At 43.7% G+C, this 13315-nt stretch overlaps 2 protein-coding genes across 17 annotated transcripts in view; one reads left to right on the top strand and one right to left on the bottom strand.

Moving 5' to 3' along the window:
- Positions 1–10400, top strand: part of CBR4 (carbonyl reductase 4) — a 28123-nt gene extending 17723 nt beyond the window's left edge. For 6 of the 11 annotated variants that reach the window (XM_081926189.1, XM_081926190.1, XM_081926196.1 and 3 more), the window contains 2 exons: positions 2979–3082; positions 6157–6336. The gene's annotated coding sequence lies outside the window, so the exon portion shown is untranslated. Of the gene's footprint in view, positions 1–2978; positions 3083–6156; positions 6337–7374; positions 7461–9533; positions 10016–10213 lie in introns of those variants that run through there. The other 5 variants (XM_081926192.1, XM_081926193.1, XM_081926194.1 and 2 more) reach the window with 5 other exon arrangements.
- The window catches only part of PALLD (palladin, cytoskeletal associated protein), a 231866-nt gene continuing 218679 nt past the window's right edge, over positions 129–13315 (bottom strand). For all 6 annotated transcript variants that reach the window (XM_081925898.1, XM_081925899.1, XM_081925900.1 and 3 more), the window contains 5 exons: positions 11233–11365; positions 8038–8245; positions 6109–6274; positions 4286–4419; positions 129–2099 (listed from right to left, as the gene is read on the bottom strand). In XM_081925898.1, coding sequence (XP_081782024.1) covers positions 1927–2099; positions 4286–4419; positions 6109–6274; positions 8038–8245; positions 11233–11365 — 814 coding nt within the window. In that variant the 3' untranslated portion in view covers positions 129–1926. The remainder of the gene's footprint in view (positions 2100–4285; positions 4420–6108; positions 6275–8037; positions 8246–11232; positions 11366–13315) is intronic.

Genomic DNA, 13315 nt, shown 5'->3' with positions numbered 1-13315 from the left:
GAAGTGGGATTCTAAGGATGTAAATCAGAAGCCTACTGGAGTTCAATGGGCTTTACTTCCCATAAGCATGTAGGAGTGTACCCAGTTTTATTTTTGATGTCTTAAGTCCGTGACCCAGAAAAAACACATAATTATTAACTTGTGTAATATTTATTGATGTTAAACCCACATGATATCAGCACAACAATCCAAAGTAGTATGATTGTACATTTTTTTTTTATAAATACAAATAAAAAGAAGCAAAATGCTACTAGTGAAGCTAAACAAATATAGATTAGCGAGTCACATTTGAGAAAAGTTTGGTAAATGAATGATAGGACAGTTTTATATGACAGATTGTGTATGACAGTACAGATAGGTAAGAAATGCTTATAACAAGCTGTAACCACTTGCAGCAGTTTGCATAGAAAAATAACTATTTTCTGTGCTAAGAGTTTATTAGCCGCTAAAAAAAACCTGGTTTGTGTACTTAACATGGGTGCAAAGCAATACATGTATAGCAGTAATGCAAAATATATGGTGTGGTACATAATACAAAACTTCTCTTAAAAAGTACTGCACTTGAATAACTGAGTTGAGATAAAAGAGTCAACATTTTTATTATAAATAAAGTACTATAAACGTGCTTTGATAAGGAATACAGTGTTTTCCTTTTGTAGCAAAGTACTCTTGTACCATCAAAACCACATCTTTTTTTCCTGCCAGACTCAACTGAACTCTTAAATTGATTTTGAATGTTAAATGGCTTAATGCCTAAGTGAAGTCCAGTTAGATGCAGAACTAGTCTACATTCTGGCAGTTTGACCATTTTTACTTTCTTGACGAAGTCTCAGTCTTAGGCAGGGCTATTATTCATTGCTGCAGTAAGCAATAACACAAAATTGTAACATCTAGTACACATGCATGCAGTGTTTAAAATATAACACCATTTTCTTTATCATCATTCTGCATTCCCTCCCATTTACTAATCTATTCTCTGTGGTGTGCTTATCATTCAAACTCTTGCAGACTCACTCCTTTCCCCACGTACTCTATACTCATCACTTTTGTCATGGTGTTCTGGTCAAGCAAATCTCCAGTATGATGATGATGATGATTTAAAGCATTTGGGTAACCATGGAATTTCAAAGAGATGAAGTGCAATGTTTTCTCAAGACACTTTCATTCTGAGAAACGTCTGTCCTACTGCCCTCATCCTGTCCTGTCCCCCTTGCAAATTTTAATACTGTAAAATAATCCCATCCCATAATGTCTAGATTTTAAGTTATCTTATGACTTAGTCTGGCAGTACAGTTTTCAGTCAGCCACTTCCTGCCAGAAAACAAAGCTTTCAGGTGTGAAGCTTGCTTGCCTATCCTAAGTTTCTTTAAGCAAGCAGCCTCCTTTCCCTTGAGAATAGAAAACCATTTACAGAGATACTAATTTAATTTAGATGTCTCTTCCTTTCCCCCTTCCATCAGTATATTGCACATTTTTTACTGCTGTTAATTAGAATGCGTTGCTGATACACTTGCTGCTGTGTTGTAGCTTTAAAAAATGACTAGCATTATTCATTACGAGTTATAGCACCTACAACTTGCAAAAGGCACTTGGTGATAAGTTCTGCAGTGTGCTTGCTTCCGAAAAATGTCATTCAAATGCATTTGGCATTTGTGAATAGGATTATTTAAAAATAGTGCTACCCCCATAGTAATGAAACAGTTATGGTGAAGGTGATGTTCATGTGTAGGGGCTGTACATTTCCATTGAATAATCACTACTTTAAATTGTAACAACGAGCAAGAAATACATGATTAAGGTGTTCTTTATCTTTTGCACACAATGGTGTTTGCCTTTCACATAAAGTGGCATAAATTATCATTGGTCAAGACAATGGCTTTCAGTGTTTTCACTTTGAAAGGAAATGGTAGGCCTGATAGCCAAGATTTACAGATCATCACTTTCTACCAATCCAGATTGTAGTGTCAGGTGTCCTGGGTTTGCTTCTGGCTGAAACGCAGCTTTGATGTCTAGTCCTTGGTCAGAAAGTGCTGCATATCGACTAGCTGAGGGACGCACCTTCTTTGGTTTGGTGGTCTGGGGCTGTTGCTGCCACTGAGCTGCAGAAAGGGAAGGAGGAAACAGTTTGCTGCTGTAACATAAGCATCACAAATGGAAAATTTAAGAGCTTGTTAGCCCTGGTTAAGAGGGAATTCCTCCAGCAACATATTACAGTGGTACCTTGGGTTACATATGCTTCAGGTTACAGACTCTTCAGGTTACAGACTCCGCTAACCCAGAAATAGTACCTCAGGTTAAGAACTTTTCTTCAGGTTGAGAACAGAAATCATGCAGCGGCAGCAGGAGGCCCCATTAGCTAAAGTGGTGCTTCAGGTTAAGAACAGTTTCAAGTTAAGAACGAATTAAGTACGTAACCCGAGGTATCATGATATAGGAAATCTCCTTGACTCAGTATTTCTCCTTAGTCATAAACTAGTCTTTTGAGAACATTTAAGCCTGGATGGATTAGCCTGTAAAAGGAACCAGGAGGGCTTAAAACCCCAGAGAGCTACTGCCACTCAGTGTAGACCAGCCTTTCTCAAACTGGTGCCTGCTGGATAGTTTTAGACTACAACTCCCATCAAACTCAGCCATCATGACCAATGATGATGGGAGCTGTAGTCAAAAACACTGGAGGGCAACTAGGTTGGAGAAGGCTACTGCAGACAATACTGAGCAAGATGGATCACTGGTTTCACCTAGTATAAGGCTGATCCTATGTTTCTAACCTTCCTATGTACAACCATGGCTAGTAGCTCCACCAGCTGAAGCTTATAAACTTTAGAGAAATAATATGTAGAGGAGCATGCTTTCATCCATTTTCTGATAACCACATGGCACACAAGATACTCATCTCTGGCAACTCATCTTTTCCCCTCTTCCATTCTGTACTACTGGACCTTCTCTCTGATGAATTTCCTTCCTCTGCTTTCTTCCAGTTGCACAGATCTTGGTGAACTTGGCAACAGGATATGGGATTCACTCCAGGCAGTTCAGACACTAGATGCTTTCCCAACTGCATGCAGCCAATCCTGACTTCACAGTGAGTGCACTGGTTCACAACATGATTTTTTAAAAAAATGTACAACTTAGCTGTGAGATAGTCTTATCCACAGGTAGTCAATGAAGCATGTCTGGATGGTTGCCATCTTTAATTACAAATCCACAGATATGCCAGGGACTGGAAAAACATGCACCCCTCTGAACCTAGGGAAAGTGGAAGAAATGCAGAGCATTCTTCCAACCCCACCTGCAAATTTGAATATAGGTGTGGAATAGGCTGTTAGGAACATTGGTTTGGTATTTCCCACATGGGCTGCAAAACTAGAGAGCTCCTACGTTGTATAGACCTATCTTAAAGTATAATAATCATGGTTTATGGCTTTCAATAGAGCTAGGATGAGGAACTTGTGGCACTCCAGATGTTGGACTCCCTAACACTGCCCAAGCTGGCTGGGGCTGATGGAAGTCCAGGAACATCTAGAGGGCTACAGGTCCCCATCTATGACAGTGTACACTGGTGCCTCGCAAGACGAAATTAATTCGTTCCGCAAGTTTTTTCGTCTTGCGAAGCATGGTTTCCCATAGGAATGCATTAAAAATCAATTAATGCGTTCCTATGGAGACTGCTTGCCAGGCTGGCGGTGCGGAGAAGGGCTTTTCTCCCCCACCGCAAGCCTTCAGCACAGGTACGGGAACAGAGGGGAAGGCGCGCAGCGCCTTCTCCTCTGTTCCCGGGGCTTGCGGTGGGAGGAGGGTTTTTCCTCCCCACCGCCAACATTCAGAACAGCATTCTGAATGTTGGCGGTGGGAAGGAAAACCCTCCTCCCACCGCAAGTCTTCAGGACAGCCTTCCGAAGGCTGCCGGTGGGGCGGAGAGACCTCCTCCCGCCGCCAGCCTTCGGAGCAGCCTTCCGAAGGCTGACTGCAGGAGGAGGTCTCTCCGCCCCACCGCCAGCCTTCGGAGGAGCCTTCCGAAGCCTGGCGGGGGAGGAGGTCTCTCCGCCCCACTCCCAGCCTTCAGAGGAGGTCCAAGGACAGTGGGGAAGACACGCTGCGCTTCCCCGCTGTCCCGGAGATTTCCCTATGGGCTTTCGTCTTGCGAAGGAAGCCCATAGGGAAATTCGTTTTGCGAAGCGCCTCCAAAACGGAAAACCCTTTCGTCTAGCAGGTTTTCCGTCTTGTGAGGCGTTCGTCTTGTGGGGCACCACTGTATTGTTGTTCTACAGGGAGCAGCTAAACTTACTATAGACATCCAGCCTTGCTGTGCAGGACACAATCCCAGCCTCATTCTTTGCTGACACAGTGTACCAACCAGCATCTTCTTTTGTAGCTCCCTGGACAAGCAGGCAAATGTAGCCATGGTTATCCTGGTGCATGCTGAAAGAGAAGTAAATAACAATAGTGGCATGGTTATGTACATTTATTATTTTAAATGATAAATTCGAAATCTGAATGAAGAAACTAAGAGGCTGTTTTTCAATTCCTTGAGCAGACCAATGCCAGGGATTAATTTCAGGATAAGCGTAAACCGAACCCACCCACCACTTTTTCAGGGTATACCTAGGCCCACCTATCACTTTTGGCAATGTTGCTCCCTCCCATTGGGAAATATATAACCCAGGCTGGGGAAACTTAGCCAGATGGGTGGGGTACAAGTAATACAATTATTATTCTTATTATTGGAGGGATGGGGAAACTGCAGCCCTCCAGATGTTGGACTACAAGTCCCATCATCCCTCTCACCATTGGCCATGCTGGCTGGGATTGATGGGAATTGAGTCTAGCAACTTCTGGAAGGCTCAGGCTCAGGTTCCCGGCACTTGATAACTAGCATCAGTGCAAGAAACCATTTGTCATCTTTTCCTCCCACTGTACTTTATTTATTAATGTGCTGTACCACCTCACTGCTTCTGCACATCTCCAACTCCTGCCCCACCATGTAAACCTAAAACATTCTGCAAGTCTTACATTGGAAGCAGGTTCCTGACATCAAGGTGAGGGCTGGAGGTTTGCCACCCACTGGGTATTACAGGTAGCTTTTAAGAATTCAGAAATAGCAGTTCTTTGTAAACCATTCCCAAGAAAATATATTTGTAATTCATTATTATTATTTTTTGCTAAGCATAGCATTTCCATTTAGAACTGCTTTAGAACTGTAATTTTCAGGGTTTTAAAAAATTACCGTATTTTTTGCTCTCTAGGATGCACTTTTCCCCCTCCAAAAAATGAGGGGAAATGTGTGTGCGTCCTATGGAGCAAATGCAGGCTCCTTGGCTTCAGTGAAAGCAACGCGAAGCCTCCGAAGTGCAGAGGGAGCGCTCCCTCTGCACTCCTTGGCTTCGCGTTGCTTTCGCTGAACCCTGGAGAGTGAGAGGCGCCGGTGCGCAGGGAGAGGCTGCATGCGGCTATGGCTTCTTTAGCCCTGCGCAGCCTCTCCCAGCAGGGAGAGGTTGCGTGGGGCTAAAGAGGAAGCCAAAACAGTGAGCTGGATCCATTCCACTCGCTGCCTTGGCTTGTTCCATAGCTGCGCGCAACCCCTCCAGCAGGGAGAGGCTGCACGGGGCTATGGCTTTGGGAAGGGAGAGGTTGCGCAGCCTGTTCGCTGCTCTTTGGGGCTGGGGTTGGAAATAAGATTTTTTTCCCTTGATTCCCCCCCCCCCAAAAAAAAAAACTAGGTGCGCCCTATGGAACGAAAAATACGGTATATAGCTGTAAGACCTAATGTAGATAATGATATGCTGATTGTTCCATAAGGAAGCATCTGCTAGGTACAGTCCTGCCAACACATGTTATCAGTAAGAACAAAAAGAGAGCTTATAATTCAGTTTTGTCTTGTAAACTGTCATTCTTCCCTATGCTGTGAACTGCAGAATCAGAGCCAGCTATACAGTACTATGTTTCCCACTGCCAGGAAACCCCAGCCCCTCCCTCCACCCCAACAAACCTAGCGCCATTATGGACCATCCACAGATCCAAAACCTACCCGAAAAATAAAAGCAAATCCTGACCAACACAATACATGAAAATTTCAGCGTCAAGCAGAGACTCAGAATAAATAAGACTAACCTCACTCTGTCAGTATTGTATGTGAGCGACTCGTTTTCTTTCTTCCAGAAGATCTGAGGGTGTGGCACACCTGAAACCCGGCATTCCAGTCGCACAGGATACCCCTCAGCTACACCTGTGTTTTGTAGCTTCTCTACAAATACAGGTGGCTTGTGTGCTTCCTTAGCTGTAAAAAAAGAAATAACTTTTCTCTCTCCTCATTTGAACCAATAAAATATCCCATACATATTTCCCTGCGTTTCCTGTTGGTGTTTCTGAGCAGGAGCAGCACATGGCATGTAGTGGCATTGGGAAAGCTTTTGGCATTTGCTGACTGTCCTTTGGCAGCAACTGAATTGCATCTTAAATTTGGGGGGGGGGGGCGCGCGCGATACAATCTGGTCAGACTCAAAATGACTTCACTAGGAGAGTTGTGCAGATTCTTATTTTCCTCCTCCCAAAATCCTAAGATCACAAACTTGAAGTGCTCAGGTGGTTGGGGATTGTGCTCAGCTTATAACTGTGCTTTTAACAAACAACAACAACAACAACAGGCCACTAGATGTTCATCTCTTTAGAAGACGGAACATAGCTGACTTACCCACTTTAATTTTCCACTTGCAAAGGAGCCTTCTAAGAACTATCCTAGCTGCATGGGAGCTATTTATGCATGAGTGAATCCACAGAGATGGTTTACTTGCTAAATAATCCAAACACGTGAGCGTGGAAGGGGCTGATCTCAATGCTATTTCTAGTAGAGGTATGACACGTACACCCTTGAAGGCAGGGTGCTGATCCCATAGCTTACTTTAAACCAGTGATGGCCTAACTTGGCCCTCCAACTGTTTTTGGACTACCACTCCCAACATCCCTAGCTAACAGGACCAGTGGTCAGGGATGACGGGAATTATAGTCTCAAAACAGCTGGAGGGGTGAGTTTAGCCATCCCTGCTATAAACCCACACATTATTGGCCATTTGTGGTTGGATCTTTCACATCTTTTGCCTGAAAACTGCTAACAGAGAAGGCCAAGATACCATTTAAAGATCCCCAAAGCCAAACACAATTGTCCCTTCCTACAGTCACTCATTGCTCTGATCTCTGAGTTCAACTGTTATACAGTGAATTCAAACTACCAATTCAAATTTAAGACACAACCTGCACTGTTCCTAAACAGTCCATATGCATTTTGATAGCACTGTAGGGAATGCAGAGACTGTTCACCCATCTGTAGTCCCCCCCCCCGCCCCGTTAATTATATACTTGTGAGCCTTTTATTTGTTATAGGAAAGCTGGTGCAGTGTGTTGTAAAAAAAAAAAAAAGGCATCAGCTGAAAGCCCACGCGTCAAACTCAGACTGTCAGGATTTTCAGGTAGGATTCAATCATCCCAGAAAATTCAGGCTGCTTAAACAAAGCTGGTTTGGAGCTCTTGGGCAACAAACCCATTTCCCCAAAAGATCAGACTTTTCCTGATAAAGTGACTGCAAAATGCACTGGAAATTGCAGGATAATGATACGACATGGTCTGATCTCCCCAAAGACAGATCAGAGTTAATGTTCATTAAATAGCAGATGTCATCTAACCTCTCCACAAACAAATGCGGCTAAATGCTCATTAAACAATAGTCTAAGAGTGACCAGAGTGGCCTTAAGAAAGCCATCCCCTCTCAAAACCACTATTTCATGGCAGCCACATATCCCCCATCTCCCCATATGTGAGCTTCTTAATTCCCACCCCACCGCTGAGAAGGTCTCTCTGGGAAAAATATTGATTATGCCCAAATCCCTAAAACCCCCAAAAGGAAGATGATTTATTGCCAAAGAGGCCAAATGCATCTTCAAAAAGAGCACAGCAGAAAGCAAACTCTGAATTCTTGGGGGGCTCAGGCATGCCAGAATAAATTAAGTCTTGTACAGCTAGGCAGGAGGCAAGGTTTGAAGATGTTACCTGCAACGATCAGTTCCAAGCTGAAAGTGTTCTGACCAGCTCGATTGGTGGCAACACATGTATAGATGCCAGCATCCCTTGCTGTGACAGGCTCTATGATCAGGGAGTGTACGCCATTCTCCCGTACAAGCATTTTGTGGGAGCTGTCAGAACGTATAACTCTTCCATTGACTTGCCAGCTGATATCTGGTGTTGGTAAGCCACTGACCTTAAAATGGAACACAGAACAAACCTCAGTGGGACAATAGCATGGAGAGACAATAGAAAAAATACAAGCATTTGTTTCATCCAGTGTGAAGGCCCAGAGTCACTCCTGAGGGGGAGGGACCCCTCCTGTTTACATACATTACCTCTTGTTTTTATTTCTCCCTAACCTTCAAGGCCATAAATGGATCAAAACCCATCACCACTTTTTTGGGGTGGGGGGTGGGGTGGGGGAGGATTTCCAAGCACCTCCTGTCTTCAGTGGCAAAGTGTATTTCTAATATACATTCCATAATAGCATTAGGTATCATGACACACAGAATGAAACACTTTCACATGTGATCAGTCAACTCCTTACACTTTTGCCCTTGATTACCAAGAGGAGCAATCCTTTCAACATCCTTTTCTCTCCATAACAGCCGCATGGAGCCAAGTATTGAGAAAAGCAAAGGAAAGAAGGAATGTGTCGGGAAATTTATCACTGAACTTCAAATTCCATTTCAGCTATACATTCATCACTTCTTATACTACGTATTCAGAATGCTTTGAACAAACCACAGCTTGTTGAAAGATGTGCATCATTAATAACACTTACTGCTTATAAAATGTTGTTTTAGCAACAATGTCATGAAAAGCTCAGGGAGGCTTCAAAAGCAGACAAGTAAAATTCCGGATTGCTTAGTTCTATTACGCAAAGCGCCTGAGCACCTTTTCAAATGCGATCGTTTTCAAATTGTACCTCTGTACAAGAAAACTTAAGTGGGATAAAACAGGAGTGAGGACTATCTTTTAGCCCAAGGGCCACATTCCCTCATTGGAAATCTTCTGAGGGACTCATGCCAGTGGTGAGAGGAGTGAGGCAGAAGTGGGCAGAGCGATGGATGCAACTTTTACCTTTGCACAGAAAGCAACATTACAGCAGCAAGACATATATCAGACTGCCTAGACGCCCATCTTTCTACCTAGGCAAGCAAGAGGCATCTCATTTCAAGGACATATTCCAGCCAGGGAAAAGCACTGGAGGAGGGGGTGGAGTAAGGCCAATGAAGGATGTGTCTTGGGGAAGAGGCGAAGCCAAGGGAAAGTCCTAATGACTAGATGGAAAGCTTAGAGGGAAACTGCCCAAGAGTGGCTGGGGCAACCCAGTCAGATGGACGGGGTACAAATAAAATAATATATTAGAGGGCCACATTTGGATCCCATGGCTTGAGGCTCCTCATCTCTTGATTCAAAGGAGGAATGAAAACTGAATGTTACAGATGAATATGCATTATATTTTCCTCTCTGTGCAGATGTATCTCAATTCAGAACTTCAACATTGGTTCAGGTATCGACCAGGAGAATTACGGCCTTCACCTGGGCATGTGGCTTCAGTGAGGCAATCTAATAGTTGCGCTGATATAATGCAAAACATGGTAGCATGACAGCTTTGCAAGCAGACATTTGTACATTTCACAAGGAGGCATCAGAATGGGACATCCAACTACATCTGGCCATTTATTTACTTAGGTTTTAAGCTTGCCCACTCCAAATACGGTAGGATAAATTCATAAATCATCATATTCCTTCCTAACTAGATGCAAAATTCTCATATTTCATTTCACAGGTCAAGTAATATAAGGGGTGAATATCTGGTGACATCTGTTTGATAGGCTAGCTAGAAATAGGAGCACAAGTGTAGATTACTTTTGGTGTGCTCCTGGAATATTTCTGTCCTTCCTGCTCGCTTTGTTACAACAATGCATGTCTACTCTTCAGCTAGTTTTACTTCCTGGTAAGTGCATAAAAGGTACAGGATTGCAGCCTTTGGCTATATTTTGGAAACCCATGCATTCAAAACCACTAGAGGGAGCACATATTTTATCTATAAATCCATTACCAGAGCGGTGCTTACTGTTAACTTTTACAATGTCATTTTTCATGTGATAACATTTCATAAAACATTATGAATCTCTGCCTTAATAAATTTCAGTATCTGCTGGAGAAAGAAATAAAACTGCCTTTAAAAAGCTGAACTAGAATCCAGCCTATGGAGTTACGAAGTGATCTGATCATGAATCCAGCTACAACACAAGTATATGGGAGTCAACTCTCCACAAGTGAAATATGCCTATTGGGCTCACCATTTCAACCAACCCCATGTATTTGACAAAAAAGAAGTATATGATGATGTCAGAGCTGCCTCTAGGTCCCAGCTCACAGAGGACCAACGCTAGTCTGTGATAATGTACAAAAGTCTTTATTGAAGTTCAGTTTCCATTTCCAAGCCGCAGCGTGCAGCTCTACGTCTTAGAACCTAGACCGGCGAAGCTCCGTCTGAGTCCCCGCCCCCTATACACCAGTTTAAGACTCTAGCCTTACTCCACCTCTTCCGTTGTTCTTTCCTCCTCTGGGTCCGTCTGCCCCCCGGGGTTTCCTCCTTTCTGGACTCTTCTGACGCTGACCCCCCTGACTCTTGTCCCTCCTTCCGGCGGGCTTTAGGACCTGGTTCCCTATCTGGGCTACCTGCTGTGCCGCTCGCCTGTACTTTTGAACTTGGCGCGCGCGCCCAGCCGGCAACCTTCCTCTTGACCGTTTCCGCGCTCTCTGATGGAGGCGTGGTCACTCCTAACTCATCTCCTCTCGCTGGTGGTGAGCACACTGGTCCCGATACCTGGGACTCCTCCCCCCCACTGCGCTCTGGTGGGGAAGCTGGTCCTGATTTCCAACTGCTGCTCTGGGAGTCCCCGCTGGCCCCTTCCTTCTGGGGTATCCCCCTGGGCACCCCCCCTGCCCTGGCCATCGGCGCCCCCTTCTGTGAATCTTCCGATTCGCTGGAGAGACTCAGGGAATCCCTCGGACCACTGTCATCGCCTGCGCTCCCCTCGGATTCCTCCCCCTCGCTCTCCATTTCCTCCCTCTCCTGTGCCTCTGCTCCTGAGCCCCTGACAGATGATAATAAAATCCAGTTGAATATGACCTATAAATGTTAAAATTAAATTAAAAATGTACCTTGCAGTCCATTCTGCAAAGTTTTCCTTCTTGAACTATCAGATCTCCCGGGGCCTGCAGGAAATGAGGTCGGAAGAAACGCTCCTGGATTGGTTCATTTTCATCTCCACTATCCCTTGATCGAGATCGAGGTCTGCAAAAATATATATAGACAGAACACATTCATTTTTGTTCCCAGGCTCTGCCCTAACTGTGGCCTTAGGTTAAGAGGTTTTTCATTATTGACATTATTTCCAAACCCTCAACAATGCACATACTTTTAAAATAAAAGTAAATATGACCAAAATGATGGACTAGATTCCACACATATGTTCCCTCACCTGTGACCATCAACACCCCTCCCCTAAACTTCCATTAATTTCAAAGTAGACTTTGAATTGGACTAAAATGAGAGGAATTTTTCTTATGTACCCTAAGCAAATTCTTGGCTTTCAGAAGAACTTTGGGGCAGGGGGAAGAGAAAGCTCTCTACCACAATACTAGTCAATAAAATGAGTAAGATGCAAGGGAGCAAAAGGCAACCTCTGCATGCCTACTAGAACATAAATTCAAATTGCTCCCTATTTATGAGTCACATAAGGTTTGCTCTGTTACGCACACATCCAAAACTGAGTGCTGACAGAAGCTCGAAAATATATGAAGTGCCAGATGTTAGCAACACCATCGTGTTTCAATTAATTTTGGATATATTACACACACCCATACAAGAAAATCAATAAGAGACTGTGGAATTGTGCATTTAAATCAATCTCTCACTGGTGGACCAAATAGCTTGAAATCACACACACACACAGACACACAGACACACCCCACATACCTAAATTGGACATTATGCTGCTAAATTTATCATGTGTAATTTATTTTAGTGAGAGAGATTCAAGGACACGCTTAATCATTTTCTGACAAAGGGTGTAGCTCAAACGTTTTCTTATATTTGGCTGGATCACTACTTTTAGTTTTTCTTGATTTCTCCTCTTGCCTTTCTCTTATCATACACTTCTACATTTTTCTTCATCTTTGCAATGTTTGAAAACATGGAAGTGTGCATGCACACTCTTAACTAGTTTCTGCAGATCACACACAGCAGTGGCAAAGAGTTTAAAGGAAACCAGATCTCAATTCCTTACAGCAAAGTGCCAGACAAGTCCACCATTTTTTTTATTTTGCATTCCCCCAGCAACAGAAAGCTTTTTCTTGTGAACATCAGGACAAGGCTGCTAATTGCTGCTTAAAGTTGTCCTGATGTGGCAACTGAGTTCCACCAGGGTTTTCCTGGGTCCACATGCATATTGTATAGGGATTGTGCATCTTTGCTTCTAATTTTGTATGTTTATCATAGCAAACACCAGTGAAACCCAGGGACTGCATAAAGCCTGAAGCAACCTCTAACATACATTGCTTTGGCTTAGTGTGATGTGTAGGCCAGGCCAATGCCATGCTAAGTGATTACACAGACTGCTCCCCCGATTGTTCTGTTGCTGTGCTGCACTGCGCCAAGCCATTGTTTAGCTTAGCATGTCATCCAGACCTAGGCATGTGGTTTAGTGCTTCTGGGTAAGCAAAGAGCTGTAAACCATGATACAAAGTTTTGTTACAGCTAGTGGTCAGTCTTGAGAGAGAGCCAAACTAGGAACTCTGTTTTGGATGATATGCTAAGCCGAACTTGGACTTAGTGCAGTGCAGCACAAAATAAATGGGGAAGAGTCAAGCGGCTGGGATCTACCCAGAAGCCTGTGTTTTGGGGGCTTGACAACATTATGTGGGAATCAGGTCTCTTCAAAATGGACCCAGTAGTTGTTGGTTTTTTTCAATGTGTTGATAAGGAATTTAACCTCCAGCCATTAAATGGCTTTGGATCCAAGTATTTTAAGCAGTGCTTTCTCTTGCATACAAATCTGCCAGGAAACTAAGGTATACTTTCTGAGGTACAGCAGTTGACTACAAGAGAAAAGGCCTTTTTAGTAGTGCACCCAAACCACGGAACCCTAGCCCGAGACATGCACCTAGGGTGTTCTGCAAATTTCCCTTGCATTCTCCATTTCATATATTTAACATTTTAACTATTTTACCACACAGTTCAGCG

This window comes from Podarcis melisellensis (assembly GCF_964234715.1).
Source record: "Podarcis melisellensis genome assembly, chromosome: 9".
Classification (NCBI taxonomy): Eukaryota; Metazoa; Chordata; class Lepidosauria; order Squamata; family Lacertidae; genus Podarcis; species Podarcis melisellensis.
Note: the sequence above shows the minus strand (reverse complement) of the source record. Positions and strands in the feature narration are given on the sequence as shown.